Raw genomic sequence first — 22148 nt, 5'->3', positions numbered from 1 at the left:
AATTAAAAACGAAATTAGTAAAACAATATATATTTCGATGTTTATGTGAATGAAAGATAGGAAAAAAGAAATACCAAGAAGGATGGAACATCAAACTATTACAGTTTTGATTTATTTTTTTATATATATTTATTTTGTGAGCAAAGTCACATCAAACATTTTCCAGTATTCAAATTTAAGAAATGTGGAGGACAGACATTATGGCATGAAATTTTTCCATTACAAAAAAGATTTATTTGAGTTTGTAAATGATCCCCAACTTAAATTAATCAAAATGATGATGAAACAACTTTTGGGGAAAAAAATTTTGGAAACTTTTTTTTTTGTTTATACTGGATGGTCTTTTTTTTGTTCTTTTTAATCATTCACGGTCAAGGCAGACCCAAATGTTATGAGGAGGACAACTGAAAAGCAAATCTGGCAGCAAGAATGAAAAAGTTTGTCGCAGAAACATAATATACTGTAGGAATCGATGACGGTAAGAATGCAAGCTTGTTTTTGTTTAATTATGACAAATAGTTATGATTTTTTTTTTTTTGGTTATGTTTCACAGAACTCTTTTTCTAGTTACTTACTGACAATATGAAGGCCATTCCTGCAAAGAAAAAAAACAACAACACACACACACACAGAAATATACAGATAACTAAACAATCACAGCAATATACATTTGGTTAATTGTCCAAATTTTACAAATTTGTGTTGGTAACACATGTTTGAAAGGCCATCAATTATCAATAGGAACCGTTTCTTAAGAGTCCAGTTCCATGGCCTCTTCTTTATTTCTTTTCTGCCACTGAATATCATTTTGTTGACTGAGTATTGTGGAATTTATTTCATATCTATATTTAAAATTCAGTTCAATGGAGAGAGAGAGAGAGAGAAAGAGAGACAGACAGCTTCATTGCTTCATCAGCAAGCTGTGTAAGATGGAGTTTGCACACACACACACACACACATATATCAGTTAACCCTTTTGCTACCATATTCTGTTGCAATACATTGCCTTTGTTTCAATTAATTTGGAAAATAACGATGAATTTATTAAAATAAATTTGTCATTATTAAGCTGAAGTTCAGAACATAAATTAACATGACATTTTAATGAAAGGTTTTAATTTTTATATCACTTTAAACCAGGAAGCTTATATCAAAGAACCAAGGACAGTCTTAGTTGGATTGGTACCAAAAGAGTTAAGCAATTTTCCCACTCATGTAATGTCCCACATGAATTTGAAAAGATAACTAGTGTAGCAGTTTGGTTTAGTCGTTAGCTTGTAAGCACCGTCTCTTCTATTGCTACTTTCAAAGTTAATTAACTTGGTCTTAATTGTTGTACATGATTTACTGCTGCTCTTTCAAAAAAAAAAATCTTGTCTTCATTTCTTCCTTTAATTGATTCCTGTAAAATCAGTTCTTTAAACGTTCACCAAACGGCAAATGATGAATAAATAATTTTTTTTAATAAAATTTTTAAAAATAAACAAAACAAACAACAATAACAACGATATACACACACTTCTCTCTCTCTCGTTCTCTCTTGGGGATGTTTGTTAAGTAACATATGTGTAAGATTATCTCACATATTCCCTTCCTCGTTTTGACAGATATTTACTTAGCAATGATACAATATATTTAGTATGCTGTAGATTAATCCAACGCACACGCTTGTATCATCATATTTACTTAGCAATCTAAAACATTTTCTTTGTTAGGTTTGAAAATTAGATTGTTTCCGGTATATTCCTGGAGTACAAAGTATGAGACACACAGATTAATCCCAAAAATCTCATAGCAAGCTCAATGAATTTCATGTTTTAAAAAAATGAGGTCATGAAAACTGAAACCTTGAAAATTGGTATAGAATTAGTCCTTTCTTATATTTCATAAAGATTTCAAAGGTTTCTTATTATTTAACATATAAGCTCTCCCTTCATTTGATGCATCTGCCAGAGGATTTCGGCTTACAACCAACTCTAAACAGCTGCCAGCCTCGGCAATAACTGGTACTACAAGGCGGCAATCAAAATCTCGAGTTTTCACATTATTCACCTGAAATCAGAAAAAGAGATAATAATTATAATAACAATAATGGTTTCGAATTTTGGCACTAGGCCAGCAATTTCAGGGGAAGGGGTAAGTCAATTACATTAATCTCAGTGTTCAACTGGTACTTATTTTATCAACTCCCAAAAGGATAAAAGGCAAAGCTGACCACAACAGCATTTGAACCCAAAACGTAAAGCCCGAAGAAATGTCACTAAGCATCTTGTCAGGCATACTAATGATTCTGCCAGCTCATCACCTTAAGAATAATAATAATGATAATAATAATAATGATAATAATAATAATAATAATGATAATAATGATAATAATGATAATAATAATAATAATAATAATAATAATAATAACTGACTGGAAGTGTTATCATGTACATTGTTTTGTCTTGGTATAAAAGATGGGCTACAGCAAATATTCTACTCAATACCACAGATTTGCTTGTCAGTTGTTTGACCATAACCAGTTGACCATGTCCCTTAGTGGCTGATGATATGTGCATCTCTGATCACAAGCAGAAGTAGTGGGGAGCATCATAGCCATGTGTTGAGAGGGATTCTTTGGGGTTTGAATAATTCACCTCTGGAAACATGGGTGTTTCGTTCAACATCCTTAAACAACCCTTAATCAGGGACCTTTTGAGTGGGATGGGTTACCCAACCAGAAGAAAATTCTAACTGGGCCCCACCCGCAAGGTCATGCGCTGTTTATCTTGTTATGAGATCACCATGTCGCGCACATATGGTTGTGATGCATGTGCCTGGTGTACCCTTATCAGACGGGTAGTCATGATGGGTATACTGGGCTTCATATATTTGTACCCCAGTGTCACTTTGATGGCATGTACTGCTCTCTCACTCAATAATAATAATAATAACACCTCAAATTCTGACATGAGGCCAACAATTCTAGGAAGACAGGCTTAATCAGTTACATCAACTCCAGTATTTGACTAGTGCTTATTTTATCAACCATCAACTCCGAAAGGATGAAAAGCAAAGTCAACTTTGGTGGAATTTGAACTCAGAATGTAAAGAGTCAGAAAAAAAACTGCTAAGAATTTAGTCCAACTCACTAAATAATAATAATTTCTACTATAAGCACAAGGCTTGAAATTTCTGGGAGGGGACTAGTCGATTACATTGACACCTCACCCCTCTGTTTCACTGGTACTTAATTTATCGACTCTGAAAGGATGAAAGGCAAAGTCAACTTTGGCGGAATTTGAACTCAGAATGTAGCGGCAGGCAAAATACCGCTAAGCATTTATTTCATCCAGTGTGCTAATAATTCTGCTAGCTTGCTGCCTTAATAACAATAATAATGATGATGATGATAATAAACTTAGCTGGAAGGCAAAACTAACAAAAAAAAAAAAAAAGCCAACTAGAGAGAAGCAGTAAAGAGAGCCTAGGTTTGAGAACAGAAGAGAAAAGTCATTGATGGTTTATACTTGAAAGGAAGCAAAGGGTCTAAATAAATAATGTTTATGGAACGAAATATTTTAAGAATTGTCTTACCTGAAGAATCCGGTCATATTGCAAGAGACCAGACTTCTCTGCCAGACTTCCAGGTCTAATGGCACTGATATAAACTCCCTTTTCGTACATTCCTTCTGATAAGCTGAAACCGAAATCTTCTGTGGCATTTTCTTTAGCGATTGTAAACTTGTGAAGTTCAATTGGGGTAGGGGAAAAAATGGTTTGTACCTGCTCATCAAATGTTGCTGGTACTAAATCGGTACATGTATTTGTAAGAGATGAAGCTATGATGTTATCGTTGCCCTGGGCACAGTGGCAGTTGCTTTTCTTTGGTTTCCGTCTCCCTTCACGGGATCGTATCTTATGTAGACTCGCAACGCTCCTTTGCCTAAGACTTGCTCCTATCTGTCGTAGCATCTCTGAGGTGTCAGTGTTTTCAAGGTCATCGCATGTCCTTGACCATTCATCAGCTTTCTCATTATCACTGCTGTCCTCGTAACTTTGGTTGCTCTCATTGTCCTGCCATCCATCATCAGTGTAGTGATGATGGGTAGAGTTGCCTTCCATGCTACCATCTGCCTCTGAAGATGACTCTATGGAATCTGGATAACTGCGGAAATCAGCTGGTAATGTGGCTGCAAACAAAAGAAATTCACCAAGTTAAGAATGCATTATAATGTAATAATAATAATAATAATGATAATAATGAAATTATTGTTTACAGTGCTCAAGTGCACCACAACTTGTCAAAAGGGCGTATAAAGCATATGCAGTAATGTACAAATGTCTGGGAAGTGAACAGTGTATGAGTCAGATATGTGCTTGTAAGTTTTGAAGGATGCAGTGCTCTGACAACTAACAATTGATGCCGGCAGTTTGTTCCATACTTCAGCAACTTTTAGCATGAAAAAATGTTTCTGAAAGTCATGGGAGCTGCGCTGTTTTCTGACTTTGTAAACATGTCCATGGGTGTTAGACAGGGGGAGTTTGAAAAGGTGCTCAGAGTTATTGTTAGTAAGATGGTTAATAATTGTCTGCCAAGTCAGTTGCCTGACGTCAGAGTTTCAATGTATCCATGCCCAGAGAATTAAGGCGTTCAGAATATGGCAAATGCCTGATGGAGGGTATTCTCTTGGTTGCACGTCTCTGAATGGTTTCCAGATGATTAATATCCTGGATAAGATAGGGGTTCCAGACCGGTGATGCAAATTCCAGGTAAGGCTGCTAGAATTTAATTCTTTCTTTTTTAATAAATAAATCACAAACTATGTTACAAAATAACAATTCATTAATTCCATTATTTAAAAAATTGAAACTAATTTCAGGCACAAAGGCCCATCATCAGAAGTAAATAATCAGTAAATGTGAATCTATACCTGTGGTTTAAGTGTAAGAATATTGTTTTGTCAATAAATTAATACTTTCTACAACCACCACTACCACCAATAACTTCAATGGGGGTCCATGTAACAAAATAATAAACTGGGGATCTATAATAGTATTTAAGGGCCCCTAATAAAATTTTGCTTTATATGTATGTATTAGTTTGTATTTGTGGAGGTGCAATGGCCCAGTGGTTAGGGCAGCAGACTTGCGGTCGGAGGATCATGGTTTCGATTCCCAGACCGGGTGTTGTGTGTGTTTATTGAGTGAAAACACCTAAAGCTCCTCGTGGCTCCGAAGGGGTGGTGGTGACCCCTGTTGTATTCTTTCACCCCAACTTTCTCTCACTCTCTCTTCCTGTTTCTTGAGAAACGCTGCGATGGACTGGGCCCATGAGCCTGGCTAGGCTTGAAAAGGGTGCATAAATAAAAAAATAATTAGTTTGTATTGCAAAAAACAGCTAGATCCTTTTTCTAACATTTTACATAGTTCAACCTACAGAAGTGAATGTGTGAAATACAAAATAGGAATTTTGACAGAAAATTCTACAAAACTAGTTTTTAAACATCAAATGGCTATGGGGTGTCCCCCAGAATAAAATAGTAATCAAAAGAGGTTCATTGATAAAAAATGGTTCAGAAACCCTGGTCTATATAGTACCAGACGTGTTGATCATTGTGTGAACAACAAACTGGTAATGTCTGTGAGTGATGTTGGTAGCAATGTGCAAATATAGTAACAGCAGTCATTCCCCAAACTGTGCCCGCAATAGTTGTAGAGGTTATAGTTGGGGTAGTGGTAAGTAGCTAGCTGTTGGCTAGTAGCAGTCATAATGGAAGTAACTACTTACATTGAAGCTACTGGTGGTAGTGGTTATAGAAAGTATTAATTTATTGCCAAAACAATATTCTTAAACCTAAAACATGTCTATATTGTAGATAAATCTAGTTATTTTTATGAAATCCTTAGCTGTGAAGGTTTCACTATCATCGCTTAACGTTCGTTTTCCATGCTAGCATGGGTTGGACAGTTTGACTGGGCTCTGGGAAGCCAGGAGGTTGCACCAAGCTCCAGGCTGATCTGGCAGTGTTTCTACAGGGGATGCCCTTCCTAATGTCAACCACTCCGTGAATGTAGTGGGTGCTTTTTACGTGCCACCAGCTTAGGGGCCAGAGGAGGCTGGCAAACGGCCACGATCGGTTGGTGCTTTTTACATGCCATCGGCACAGATGCCAGTCAAGACGGCGCTGGCATCGGCCATGTTTGGATGATGCTTTTTACGTGCCACCAGCACAGGTATCACAACTACAATTTCCATTTGATTTTTATTTTGATGTTGATGTACTTGACTCAATAGGTCTCCTCAAGCACAGCAAGTTGCCCTACGATCCAAGGTAAGCACAGCAGGCTGTCCTGCGAGCCATGAACTCACTTCATTTGTCAGGTCTTTGCAGTCACAGCATATCTCCAGAGGTCTCGGTCTTTCGTCATTGGCTCTGTGAGGCCTAACATTTGAAGGTCATGCTTGACCATCTCATTCCATGTCTATAAAAACATTCTGTTGTTCTCAATAATGGCATGAAGCAAAGTCTGTGCTTTGTGTGGATAGAATTTACATTATTAGCTATATTAAAGCAACCGCTTGGTCAATCATATGCATGAAGCTGGAATATGCAAATGTACAAAACATATAAACAATTAAAAACATTGTTTTATTAATTCTTTATTTCCATGACAAAATTATTAAGATGAATTTGTGGTACAGCATAACTATATTCGATTAATTTCATACATACATACACACATACACAATCAACAACAGTGTTCATTAAGCATTTTTTTTTCAGTGATAGAAGTATCTAGATGAGTTTGTGCTACAGCATATATCTAATCGACACATTCATGTGTAATCTCAGATATATATACAGGCATATACATGCATACATATAACACAAATATATCTATAGATATAGACACTCACAAATACACACACATTCATATGCACACGTTTCCACACAGGCATACATACATGTACATAAGTGTATACATACTAACACGCACACACACACATATATATACGAACATTTTAGAGTGTTAGGGTGTCAATCTGAGGATATGTACCAAGAGTGATAAAAATCAAACATCCAGTCATCATCATGGTGTTTGGAGTGATAACTAGTGATGGCGATGTTATACCCCCATTCGTCTTCCTACACAGCCTCAGACTCAACACACAGGCCTACATCAAGTGCTGTCCTGGGTCAAGAGAGTAGCATATATACAATGGACTTCTTTCAGTATCCGTCTACCAAATCCACTCACAAGGTTTTGGTCGGCCCGATATATGTCCTATATATGTATATATGTGTGTGTGTGTGTGTGTGTGAGTATATGTTTATGTGTCTGTCCCCTCAACATCGCTTGACAACCGATGCTGGTGTGTTTATGTTCCCGCAACTTAGCAGTTCAGCAAAATGGTCCGAGAGAATAAGTACTAGGCTTCTAAAGAATAAGTCCTGGGATCAATTTGCTCGACTAAAGGCGGTGCTCCAGCATGGCAGCAGTCAAATGACTGAAACAAGTAAAAGAGTAAAAAGAGTAAAAAAAAAAGTATCTTACCTGATTTATCTGGACTGTGGTTTATACTGCTGCTGCCATTTTTGGTCACAAGAACGGTATGTATATTTGAATTCTGATTGAAACTCTCCAACCCAGAACTTCCCCAAGACTCCAAAGCACTGTCCACACTTGGAATGGGAGTAGCAGTCTTGTGGGAATAATCTTCACGCTCAACCTGCAAATATTACAAGACACAGGCATGTATATACAAACATATATAAGCACACCCACACATGCACGTATGTGTGCATGTGTATATACACACACACACACAATACATAGTTTTGTTAATGTGTGTGTGTGTGTATATATATATATACTAAGCAAAATATAAGTTTTAGGCTATGCAACCATCTAAGGGATAGCTGTGTCCGTAGGCACTCCTGGTGTATTACCTTACTATGTATAGTCCTAGCTATAAGGTATACAGTAGAAGGTAATTTAAAGGTAAAACCGTTTCTTTTCTTTTCTATATATGTGTGTGTATATATATATATATACACACACATGACGCCAACACCAGTACTTATTTCTGCAGCACCAGTGCTTTCTTTTATATGGCACCAGTACCATTGTTTACACACACACACATACATACACACACATACATATACATACATCTTCATTTAATATCCATTTTAAAGTCCATTTTCCATGCTGGCATGGGTTGGATGGTTTGACAGGAGCTGGTACTGTCAGGAACTGCAAGAGGTACCATCTTCTCTTCTGGCATAGTTTCTACAGCTGGGTACTCTTTCTAACACCAACCACTTTACAGAGTGTATTGAGTGCTTTATATGTGGCACCAGCACCAGTGCTTTTTTACATGACACCAATACCAGTACTTTTTTCTGCAGCACCAGTGCTTTCTTTTTATATGGCACCAGTACCAGAGATTTTTTTACATTGCACCGGCACCAGTTTTTACACACACACACACACACATATGCATATATCCATTAAAATTTTAAAAAAACATTTTTGGTTAATTATTCACAATTTGTTATTTTTTCAGTACGATTTTACAGAATTAATCATTGAACTGGCTTCTGATTGCATCCAATTTAAGTAACTTCAATAAACCAAACCTCATCTTAGAATTAGTTGAATTAATATGTGCAACTTAAATATTCTATTAAAAACCAAAATCCAAACAAAATAATGCCAAAGTGTTAGTCAACTAACACAGCAATGAAATTAGAAACAGCAAATATATATATATATATATATATATACGGTAACGCCTGGATATATGAGTTAATTTATTCCTGGAGAACACTCATAAAGCGAAAACTCATAAGCAGAAGATAAAACTCGTAAAAGCTTGTAAACCTGGGGTCTCATAAAGCAGGTCCTTGTAAGGTGAGGTATTACTGTGTATGTATATATATATATATATATATATATATATAATATAATTCGTCAGAAGGTTTGGAGGTGATGTACAGGTATTATATATTAGAAGAAATAAGGTACTCAGAAATCTGGATGGTTTTATATTTACAGACTTTCATTAATATGTCACATGATTTTATAAATCATATATTAGCACTTGCATCTACTCTAGCAGAATCTCCCGATTCGAATGTGGAGAGTCTACTAGAGTAGATGCAAGCACTATTATATGATTTATAAAAACATGTGACATATTAATAAAAATCTGTAAATGTAAAACCAGATTTCTGAGTACCTTATTTCTTCTAATATATAGATGTGTATATATATATATATATATATATAGATATATATATATATATATATATAATATATATATATATATATATATATATATATACGGTAACGCCTGGATATATGAGTTAATTTATTCCTGGAGAACACTCATAAAGCGAAAACTCATAAGCAGAAGATAAAACTCGTAAAAGCTTGTAAACCTGGGGTCTCATAAAGCAGGTCCTTGTAAGGTGAGGTATTACTGTGTATGTATATATATATATATATATATATATATATAATATAATTCGTCAGAAGGTTTGGAGGTGATGTACAGGTATTATATATTAGAAGAAATAAGGTACTCAGAAATCTGGATGGTTTTATATTTACAGACTTTCATTAATATGTCACATGATTTTATAAATCATATATTAGCACTTGCATCTACTCTAGCAGAATCTCCGATTCGAATGTGGAGAGTCTACTAGAGTAGATGCAAGCACTATTATATGATTTATAAAAACATGTGACATATTAATAAAAATCTGTAAATGTAAAACCAGATTTCTGAGTACCTTATTTCTTCTAATATATAGATGTGTATATATATATATATATATATATGCATATATAATAGCAATTTAGAAATTCATGCAAATAGTGATGGATTTAGTTCAAGGTTTTTTTTAAGTAGTGATAACTCATTCTCTTCTTTTTTGTTTAATGTTTTCATATCATTCTTTATAAATAGGATCCTTATAAATTAGATGAAAACCCAGACAAACCTGTTAGCTTTAGACCAATGGTTCTCAACCAGGGTTCATTTGACTCTTGGGGATTCGTATATGATTTTGTTGTTAAAATTTATGTAAAATAAATTGCTTAGATATCAACAATACACTAAATGGTTTTAAGAATTTTTTTAATACAATTCCTAATAATATTTCATTCATTATCATCATCATCATTTAACGTGTTTTCCATGCTGGTATGGGTTGGATGGTTTGACTGAAGTCTGGAGAGCCAGCAGCTGCACCAGATTCCAATCTGATCTGGCAATGTTTCTACAGCTGGATGCCCTTCCTAATGCCAACCATTCCAAGGGTGTAGTGGGTGCTTTTTACATGCACTGGCACAGGAGCCAACCAGGCGGGCCTGGCATCGATCACATTCGAATAGTGCTTTTTACATGCCATTGGCATGGGTGCCAGTCAGTGGGTACTGGCATTGGCCACATTTGGTTGATGCTTTTTACATGCCACCGGCACAGGGGCCAGTCAGTGGGTACAGGCATCGGCCACATTCAGTAGGTGCTTTTTACATGCCACTGACATGAAAGCCAGTCAGCGGGTACTATAATAAAACTTTTTAAACATGGAACGGCTATGAGAGTCCACCTGAGTAAAATAGGAATCAAATAATCCCTAAGTAAAGAGATGGTTGAGAACCACTACTTTAAACAGTTATAGCATAATAAGTGATTTATATTTGATTTTGTTTATTCTTAGTATTATTGGCAAAGAACTGAGAATATATGATACAAATGTAAAGAACTGGATCAAGCATTTTAAATGTCAAGTTTAATATATCTCTTTATTTCTGTGTTGAAACCATACTGAAATAATACCAGTAATATACTTGTGAATAGATCAATTTACAAAACAAATTTCTATAAAATCAATATATTAGAAGATGCATAATAATCTGTCTACCATCAAATAAGATGCATAAATATAATTTGTAGTTTAGTCTGAAGTGAGCACCAAATGAGCAAACTTATGGTGAAAGCCATTCCAGCCATGACTAATCCATTTATATTTCAAGCAGCATATTTACAACTGTTATTCAATGTATCCTTTCTGTTTTTATTTTTTCTTTAAAGTCAGATGGGGTACACTTTGAGGAAGATTTAGCTGCTGTTTCTAGCAAGTTAGGAGACCATGTAGAGACTCTGTCACTGGCTCATGATAAGTTATATTTATTGTATTTTATTTTCTCTCTGAAACATAAGAATTCACTTTTCCACAAAGTTAAACAATTCTATTCACATTTGCAAGTTTCACTGATTATTAGTGACACTGGCCAACTATGTTTTCCCAAAACTACATATATTTAAAAATAATTCTACACAGCGTTGCCTTACTGGCACTCGAGCCCCGTGCTAGTAGGGTATTAAGAGCACCATCCGAGCGTGATCGTTCCCAGAGTGGCTATCTGGCCTCCGTGCCGGTGGCATGTAAAAGACACCATTCGAGCGTGATTGTTACCAGCATCACCTTACTGGCATCTGTGCCGGTAGCATGTGTAAAAGATTCAAGTGAGATCGTTGCCAGTACCACCTGACTGGTCCTGTGCCGGTGGCATGTAAAAGCACCCACTACACTCTTGGAGTGGTTGGCGTTAGGAAGGACATCCAGCTGTAGAAACTCTGCCAGATCAAGATTGAAGCCTGGTGCAGCCATCTGGTTCACCAGACCTCAGTCAAATCGTCCAACCCATGCTAGCATGGAAAGTGGAAGTTAAACGATGATGATGATGATAAACCATTGTTTTAACTAATGAGTGTTGTTATGTCTGATGCTAACGATGGTAGTGGTGGGTGGTGGTAATGATGGTGGCAGTAGGGCTAATGGGAATGAGCTGAATGATGAATATGAATAAAGAATGATGATGAGGTCAGGTGAAATTTCCTCACTTCGTTCATCATGCTTGTATAGTAAATTAACAGGTAAACAAACATTTATAATCATTTCTTCAGAGATATATGATAAGAGAAAAGCTAAATGAAAAGACAACAACCACTCAGTGAATTTTGTTAGAGTTTCCAGTTATTACAAGAAAATATAAACACATACAACATTGCTATTAAAAATCAATGTTAAAGACAAATTTTAGTTTTGTAAAAAATATGCATTCACATAAAACCCAGTTATCTTTTCATTTTTATACAATTCTGTGAACATTTTGAATCAATTAATTTGTGTACTTGTGTTCTGAAAGTAAGTCAATAAAATAATAATCTTTTCTACTCTAGGAACAAGGCCTGAAATTTTTGGGAGGTGGGGCAGTTGATTAAATCACCCCCAGTACACAACTGGTACTTAATTTATCGACCCCAAAAAGAAGAAAGGTAAAGTCAAAGTCAGTGGAATTTGAACTCAGAACATAAAGACAGACGAAATACTGCTAAGCATTTCACCTGGTGTGCTAACGTTTCTGCCACCTCACCACCTTAAAATATTCTTTTCTACTCTAGGCACAAGGCCTCAAATTTTGTGGGAGGGTACAAGCATATTAGATCAACCTCAGTATGCAACTGGTACTTAATTTATCAACCCCGAAAGGATGAAAGGCAAAGTTGACCTCAGTGGAATTTGAACTCAGAATGTAAAAACAGACGAATACTGCTAAGCATTTTGCCCAGCGTGCTCAAATTTCTGCCAGCTCTCTGCCTTATAATAATCATAATATTGTTGTTGATAATGATAACAAATCATTCTGCTACAGGCAGAAGGCCTTAAATTTTAGCAGAGATGGGGCTGGTCAGTTGCACTGACCATAGTGGCTTAACTGGTACTTATTTCATCAACCCTGAAAGGACAAATGGCAGTCAATCTCAGCGGACCTTTAACACAGAATGGACAAAATACCACTCATGATTCTGCCAGCTTACTACCTTATAATAATTAAAATAACAATGAATTTATGGTATACAGTGCTCAGGTGCACTACAACTCATCAGAAAAAGTAACCAAAACTGCATGAACAGCTCCTTCTTCAACACGACATCCAATCCAGTAACTATCCACAACTACATTACTTAAACAGCCACTAAATTAGTCTATTGCACAGACTAACTTACATACTAAACACATTCCTGGCAACTGGTATGCACATATTAATTACTGGTAGGGACACTGTCTTTTGTTTTGCAACCATAATATACTACCGAGCATATTAAAGGTTTGTAAGTCAATACTGAGTTATTTTTGTGTTAGCAGTGCCTTGTTTTCATTAAGTTTATCTCGACAGATTTTTAGAGCCAGCACTGAATGTTATGATGCTTTGTATATGACTACATATGACTAGGTGCAGGAGTGGCAGTGTGGTAGGTAGCTTGCTTACCAACCACATGGTTCAGGTTAATTTTTATTTACACCTTTCAGGTTGTATCTTTGCAAGCACATACAGACAGACACAGGCACACATATACAAAATATTATCACTTTAACATCCACTCCTCCATGCCTGCATGGGTTAGATAGGACTCTCTGAGGCAGGTTTTCTATAGCTAGATGTCTTTTCTGTTGCCACTTCTCACTTGGGTCCAAGCAAAGTAATATGTCCCCATGACTTGACATGTTTTCCTGGAAAATTGGAAATGACTGACACCACTAATGTAATAGTGACACTCGTTTACAACTATCATGTAATGCTATGATGAAACACAAACACACACACAGATGATGAGCTTCTTTCAGTTATGTTTATATATAGGTGCAGGAGTGGTTGTGTGGTAAGTAGCTTGCTTACCAACCACATGGTTCCAGGTTCAGTCCCACTGCGTGGCACCTTGGGCAAGTGTCTTCTACTATAGCCTCGGGCTGACCAAAGACTTGTGAGTGGATTTGGTAGACAGAAACTGAAAGAAATCCATCGTATATATGTATATGTATGTGTTTGTCCCCTCCAACATCGCTTGACAACCAATGGTGGTGTGTTTGTGTCCCCCGTAACTTAGTGGTTCGGCAAAAGATACCGATAGAATAAGTACTAGCTTCCAAAGAATAAGTCCTGGGGTCGATTTGCTCAACTAAAGGCAGTGCTCCAGCGTGGCCGCAGCCAAATGACTGAAAAAAGTAAGAGAGTGTATATATATATATATATATATATATAAAATCATAATTGATTTTATCACTTTTCTATGCTTGCATTGGTCAGACAGAATTCCTATGTGGCTGGATGCCTTTCCTGCCATCAACCCTCACTTGTTTCTGAGCAAGGTGATATTCACCCACAGCCAGATGTGTTACACAGAAGATTGGAAACAAACGACATCACTTGTATGATGATGGCGCCTGCATACAACTACTATGTAATGTCAAGACATGGGCATACACATAACTACAAATACACATATATGACTGACTTCTTTCAGTCTCCATCAACTAAATCTACTGTCAAGGCTTTGATCAGTGAGACAACCAGAAACCATACGGTTGGGAAGCAAGCTTCTTAACTACACAGATACGCATGACGCATGCACCTAATAAATATATATATATATATATATATATATATATATATATATAATATATATATATACACACACATACATAAGTGTATACACACACAAGCATATGTTTATAACGATGATGGTATATATGTCTCGTTTCTCTGTTTTTTTTTGTTGTTCGAAAAAATGTCTGTTTCTATATTTTTGTTTTTATGTTTTCGTTTCTCGTTGTGTTCAACGTTTTTTTTTTGTCCTGTACACATATATGCATGTATATATACATATATATGTAGGTATGTACATATATGTATATATGCATATATTTATATATTATTTAAATTATATATATATATATATATATGGACGTCTTAATAGCTACATGATTGATATACCAACAAATGAATAGTTATCATCTTACTACTTATAATCATAAATACAGTATAAAAAACTACTCGATCATACATTGATACAATATTATATTATCTCAACACAAGAGAATTTCAATAAATGCTGTAGCGAATAAAAAACGTATTAGGAAATGAATAGACACGTTATCGTTTAATATCTGGGCCTGATCCAAAACCTGGATTGGGAGGGGGGCGCAGAAAATGTTTTAAAATATGTCAATTAAAGGAAAAATTATTATATTTGGATCTTTCCTTTTGATGGACGGAATTTTCTAGTTAACTAAACAATTTGAAACTTCGTATACTGGTAGAATGTGTCAAAAGAAAACATTATTGTAAACAAAATTGAAAACAAAATTGTAATTTGTAAGTTTAACGTAGTGTATTGTAAACAAAATTGAAAACAAAATTGTAATTTGTAAGTTTAACGTAGTTTAAAATTCGAAGAATTAAACTACGTTAAACTTACAAATTACAATTTTGTTTTCAATTTTGTTTACAATAATGTTTTCTTTTGACACATTCTACCAGTATACGAAGTTTCAAATTGTTTAGTTAACTAGAAAATTCCGTCCATCAAAAAGAAAAGATCCTTATATTTAAATAGGAAGACCGTTGAGGGCCGCATGCGGCCCTTGGAGCCGCGGTTGAGAATCGCTGGTTTAGATCCTCGCTGTTCTGTGTGCACCCCGTTAACTGTGGTGAACACATTCTTATACAGCCGACTATGACTTCAGAGTTACTTCCCTTACACTAAAAGGCCTGAAAAAATTGCAAGATAACGCAGGGGAGTTTGACATAAATTCCAGCAGAACAATCAAGTCACTCCAGTTTGGTAAAAGCGTCAATGTGATAGAATATCCCCTCCAATAAATTTTTAAACACCGCTAGTTCTCTTGTGATTACGTTGAAATAGCAGTTAGTCTTTAGTTGAAATGATATACAAACACGCATTTACCACAAACACATTTTCAACACTGATCTTATACACAACTATCAATAAATGACGTTCTTATAATTTTTATATTAAAATAACTCGTTTTAAATTTAGCTGACTTTATATTATTTACATCTACTTATAATATGAATTAACAATAATCAGTACAGATAAAGAAAAAATATAATACTGATTATTGTTAATTAACTGTTAACTTGGTCGTAAGTATACACTATATATTGGTTTCAGTAGTTTTGGGGGTTGTGAGGATAGGTCGGTGGCATTTGAACTCAGAACATTAAGTCTTGGTGCTCTAAAAATTCTGTCGCTCGCTACCTTAAAAGTATCATGGCTTGGCTTCGCGAACGAAGATTAGGATGGTTGTCTACGTCATCTTCAGGCACGCTCATGACTAACAAATCCGATGTGGGGAAAGGCAGGTCCGTGAGCAGTGTCCACAGATGAAGGTAACATCCGGTGTCGTGTCAGAGGCGGCTCGGGCCTTCCCCCTGCGTCCCTTGTCTTTATGCACGTCTCTCCTGTGTTCTTCAAACTCGTTGACCGCGTTGAAGATCGCGTGGCGCCAGACATCACGGTCCGCAGCCAGGTCTGTCCTTAAGTATACACAATATATTACTTACTTAATTTACAGTTCTTAAGTGTTTATCATTAACAAACTCTTGCAGTTAATCTTGTATATTACTGAAGTAAATTACAGTTAAAACATTACGTATTTTAAGAACTGTAGAACTCATATTTTCCCATTATTTACATACCATGCAGACAATAAACCAATATATATTTTGTTTCAAAACAAAAGTTATGATAAAAATTGGAAGTTACACACTGGTTTAAAGACTTTTAAAAAACTGAACGAAAACAAAAAATAAAAATTAGAAGGAAGGAATTTAAAGAAATAAATATTAGGAAAATAAGTAAACAACAGTGTTAATAATAATTAATTGTAATTATATAAATTATCCGAAGCAAGCATTTTTTCAAGTAGATTGTAATAATGCATTTCTCATGAGCAAGTATAATGGCTTCTACGGTGTTTTTTTAATGCGGTCATCAACTTGTAGTCATCCAAGAACATTCACCATGTTCACGTCATTTGTCTTGGAGTACCAGCACAGGCTATAGGCACAAGCCCTTCCACCTAAACCAATCCATTGTATACTGTTTTATATATAAATATATGTGTGTGTTTATGTATGTATCATCATCATCGTTTAACGTCCGCTTTCCATGCTAGCATGGGTTGGACGGTTTGACCGAGGGCTGGCGAACCAGATGGCTGCACCAGGCTCCAATCTTGATCTGGCAGAGTTTCTACAGCTGGATGCCCTTCCTAATGCCATGTGTATATATATATGTGTGTGTGTGTGTGTATAATGCATATAAAATATTGTGTTAAAATCACAAAATATATAGGAGTGGCTGTGTGGTAAGTAGCTTGCTTACAAACTATATGGTTCCAGGTTCAGTCCTACTGTGTGGCACCTTGGAAAAGTGTCTTCTACTATAGCCTCGGGCCGACCAAAGCCTTGTGAGTGGATTTGGTAGATGGAAACTGAAAGAAGCCCATCGTATATATGTATATGCATATATATATATATATGTTTGTGTATCTGTGTTTGTCTGCCCCCAACATTGCTTGACAACCAATGCTGGTGTGTTTACGTCCCCGTAACTTAGCGGTTCGGCAAAAGAGATTGATAGAATAAGTACTAGGCTTACAAATAATAAGTCCTGGGGTCGATGTGCTTGACTAAAGGCAGTGCTCCAGCATGGACACAGTCAAATGACTGAAACAAGTAAAAGAGTAAATATCTGAGAGAGGCGAACATTATCACTATGGTGACTCACAAGAATGGCAAACATGTTTCACCTTTGTTGAGGCTTTTCAATGTTACGCATCTGATTTTCAGCTGCTTAAATGAAATTCATGCCTTGATATAAAGGAAATTGAATAAAACATTCACTGATATTATGGAATTTTGCCAGACTGTAGAAAAACTCAGTGTAGACAATTGAAACAACATTTCTACAGCATCAGGTCTTCTAATGGGGTGTACATTTTTAGTATGAAACACTATTTTAATATGATAATATATTTCAGCCACATTCACCAAATATAATATAAATGTAATATATATAACATATACATTGTTGATTACTTCTGCTTGAAGGTGAGGCTTTAACTTAGATGTGGTCAAAATTTTGCCTGATGATGTAACCCACTATGATGAGAAAGAGAAAAGAAGTTAGGCTTTTTCACTGAGGGACTATGGAAGTTGCTGAAAGCTGTTTAATTGAATTGTCTGTACTTTACACAAAGCTTGATGGATTTTCTGTGATTGATAATGATGATTTTGATAATCTCACTCGAAATACCATAGTTCAACAGGACATGTGACATAGCCAATCTAATGACACTATCAGATACAAGTAACTTGGAAAAATCCACGAATATTGATGCCTTTTAGTTAAGATTCTTAACTTTTATATAATTCTTTTAAGGGAAAGGATCTGTGGCAGTATCGAAGCTGTTTTGGTTCATTCTTAAAATGAAACCAATGCAAGGGGAAATTCTGTTAAGGAGTATCTAGTGTAGAGTATGTATTTCTTTGACCTTAACTATGCTGATGATCTTGCATTCACAGCTCATCAACTGTATGATGTACAAAACTTGTTAGCATCTCTTGAGAATACTGCAGCCAAAGTCAATCTGCTTCTCAATGAACGAAGACCACACAACTACTTTGAAGTTATTGGCTGAGACATCCCTGAAATCAAAGATCTCCCATGTTAATTTGGGACAGATTCCTGGCATAGCATTGTAAAATATATCTTGTCTGTGACCACTTGAAGAACATACATTGCTTTATATATATATCATCATCATCATCATTGTTTAACCTCTGTTTTCCATGCTAGCATGGGTTGGATGGTTCGACCGGGGTCTGGGAAGCCAGGAGGCTGCACCAGGCTCCAGTCTGATCTGGCAGTGTTTCTACAGCTGGATGCCCTTCCTAACACCGCTCCGAGAGTGTTTATGGCCATATCACTTTGAAAACACCGGTTCTTGTCTGATTGCTTTATATATATATATATATCATTTTACATTTGCTTTTCATATTGATATATGTTGGATGGGTCATCGTAGCCTAAGTCATATAAACAAATAACCTTGCCACTCTTCTATCTGGCAATAGCAGAGGTGGACAAAGGTCAGGATGGGTGAGACACAGGCATGAGCAGGCAATGGATGGCAATAGAAATGACCAAGAATGGATAATATATCGTCATCATTTTAATGTCAACTTTCCCATGCTTGTATGGGTTGGATGGAGTTTATTGAGGTGTGGCAGATTTGCTCAGGCTGGATGCTTTTCCTATTGTAATCCTTAGTTGTTTTTAAGCAAGGTAATATTTCCCCATGACCAGATAGGTTTTCATAGTTCTTTGGAAATGAATGGTACTGCTTGTATTATGGTGACAGTAATTTACAACTACACATGATGGCTAATGATGATGATGATGATGATATATATATATATATATATATATATAAGTAACAATAAAGGGTAAAATTAATTAATTTGGAATAATTATTAATTACACCAAGTAGATTTCGGCATGTAAAAGCCTCATTCGAGGAAAATATATATATATATACATACACACACATATATATATATATAGGGCCAGCCTTGGTACATTCTGTGTCACAATGAATCTCCTTGAGAACTTTATTACGGCTATGCATGTCTGTGGAGTGGTCAGCTGTAGAAACTCTGCCAGATCAGATTGGAGTCTGGTGCAGCCATCTGGTTTGCCAGACCTCAGTCAAATCATCCAACCCATGCTAACATGGAAAGCAGACATTAAACGATGATGATGATATATATATATATATGTATACACATACACACATCTATAATATATAACAAAAGAGTACAGTTTGCCTGTTGATAGGATCAGCAAAATGGTACTCAATCCAAAGAGAGATAAATATTTAATGAACACAGGAGTAACACATTAGCTACTTCAAGTTTCATGTTTGGATAGTGCAATAACCATACAGTCTGTATAGTATACAGCACATAAGCTGACCAACATGCAGATTTAAATGACATGGCTACATGAGGAAGAGAAAACGTCATGAAAAGAAAACATTATGAAACCTCTTAGATGCTTCCCTATACCCAGATTTTAACACTTACGAGGCCTCCCATAAATCAAATCAAAACTTAGGTATACAAACAAACTTGCTGCTCCTTTCATCCTTAAAAACCTTAATAATAGGGACTCTAACCTCTTCCACTAAAAAGAGTTTTCAATAAGGCAGCCTTCTACTATAACAACAATAAATAACAAAATCTTCAATAGATGTTCCTTGAAAGTTTCCTACAGCTGCAGTCCAGTATAAGAAACATCATTTCACATAAGCTAACCAAGACTGCAGGAACAATCCAGATACTTGCCCACTAAACCAGGCATGCATGGCTAGCTCAAGCATCTACAAAGCTGAAGTCACCTCTGTTCCATGAATTTAAATACACTGGACTTTGTAAAAATGACTTCCAAACAAGATATGCCAACCACCATTTTTTTTCAAGCACATAGGAAAAAAGAAAAGCACAAAGCTAGTTAGCTATAACTAGGTCCTCGAAAACAGCAGTATACTACATATATATGGAGCATCATAGAGATCTAGGCTATATATTAATAGATCAAAAAAGTGCAGGTTTTTATAGCCAAAAGGAAACACAACCCTATTAGACTGAAAAACTGCAGCAACATTCTAAATTTGAGATTAGAAATTTTTACAAGATGTGTGCATCTCAACAAGTCCCTATTATTGAACTGGAAGATGGATTAGGCACTCAGTTTAATGCCCGCTAGCTTCCCTCCTATTTGACTACCCTCACTAGACATAGTTTTTTTTGTTTTTATTTAGCTATAAACACAAAATTAACAATAATCTTCATTTAACAAGGTTAAGAAACGTAAGTTTATCCCCACTTCCCTTAAATTGTTCCTTAATAGTATCTTCTCATTTTTAGTATTTAACAGTCTTTGAATGGCTAATATGCCTTCCGTGCTGTAATTGTTTTATATATATATAGGCTGATAATATTTTTACAGCATTCTCTTCAGTAGATTGGATGCAAAACTAATGAAATTAAATATGTATTTCCTGATAATCAGGAATATGTATCCAGTGGCAGACTGGCTAGGTTGCCAGCTTGCCTGATGGCAAGTGGGCCGCTTCACCATTAGAATCCATATATGGGAGTGCCTATGTTATTATCTAAGAGGCCCATCCCCTCAAGTTTGAGAATCTTTTATTCACTCTCGGAAGAAAGCATTAATTATTTCAGCCTGGCTGTGTTTGTAGACACTCAAAAAGAATACTTGTAACAAAAAAAAAAAAAATTAAATGATAGCATTGTGTGTAGTTTCAGGTGGGCCCCCTTAGTCTTCTGGCAACCAATATTATTAGACGCAGTCCACCACTATGTATCTAATAGATTAATAAAATCCTAAATTAGAAATTCTTAAATTTGAATTTAGAAATTTTATTTTTAATATAGTATATGTATATTAAACCTCTATCAATCATATGACTCTGGTGAGTTATTTTTACCTCAATAATTTGTTTGTGATTTATCAATGATATATCAAGATATTTTATAATTTTCTGGAATCTTTCAACAGAGTAGGCAATACGACAATGTGCTACAAGACCCCTGATGAAAAGTGCCACGTTTTTTGTTCACACATGTAACAGAGAATGAAAACAAAAATTTATTGAAATAGTTCTTAATAAAACATGATAGCAAAATTCTTGAAGTTTGATTGGATTGGCATTAGCTAATGCTAATCTAATCTAACCACTATTATATAAACAAACATGTCTCAATCTAGTTGAATGCAGATGGTGTTTACATAAAAGTGAGAGGTAAAAACGAGCATGCTGATTGGCTAGATGTAAAGTGTTATTTGGTCAGAAGATATGGAGCAGATTAAAGATACAATTTGAGAATGACAGCATATTAGCAGTAATAATTATCTCATATTCATTAATATAAATTAATATTATGTGTGTGTATGTGTGAGAAAGAGAGTGAGAGTGTACTGTGTGTGTGAAGTGGAGTTTCCTTTCTGTCAAGGAAACCTTTAGATTTTGTTATTTATATTGTTTACTAGTGATTGCTTTTTAATTACACCTATACCTCTGTTCCACCTCTCTCTCTCTCATAAAATAAAAATATGTATACATAAATGTTATTATCCATTCAATGGAAGAGATGAGTGTGGTTCCTGTGGGCCCTCCCACACA

General features: G+C 35.6%; 1 protein-coding gene across 12 annotated transcripts in view; it reads right to left on the bottom strand.

Moving 5' to 3' along the window:
• Positions 1-337: 337 nt before the first annotated feature.
• The window catches only part of LOC115212289 (glutamate receptor-interacting protein 2), a 661282-nt gene continuing 639471 nt past the window's right edge, over positions 338-22148 (bottom strand). For all 12 annotated transcript variants that reach the window (XM_036504756.1, XM_036504731.1, XM_036504740.1 and 9 more), the window contains 3 exons: positions 7543-7717; positions 3580-4175; positions 338-2052 (listed from right to left, as the gene is read on the bottom strand). In XM_036504756.1, the coding sequence (XP_036360649.1) occupies positions 1885-2052; positions 3580-4175; positions 7543-7717 (939 nt within the window). In that variant the 3' untranslated portion in view covers positions 338-1884. The remainder of the gene's footprint in view (positions 2053-3579; positions 4176-7542; positions 7718-22148) is intronic.

The sequence above is a fragment of the Octopus sinensis genome, linkage group LG1, assembly GCF_006345805.1.
Source record: "Octopus sinensis linkage group LG1, ASM634580v1, whole genome shotgun sequence".
In the NCBI taxonomy this organism is placed as follows: Eukaryota; Metazoa; Mollusca; class Cephalopoda; order Octopoda; family Octopodidae; genus Octopus; species Octopus sinensis.
The sequence above is the reverse complement of the archived record's forward strand: the minus strand, read 5'-3'. Positions and strand labels throughout refer to the sequence as shown.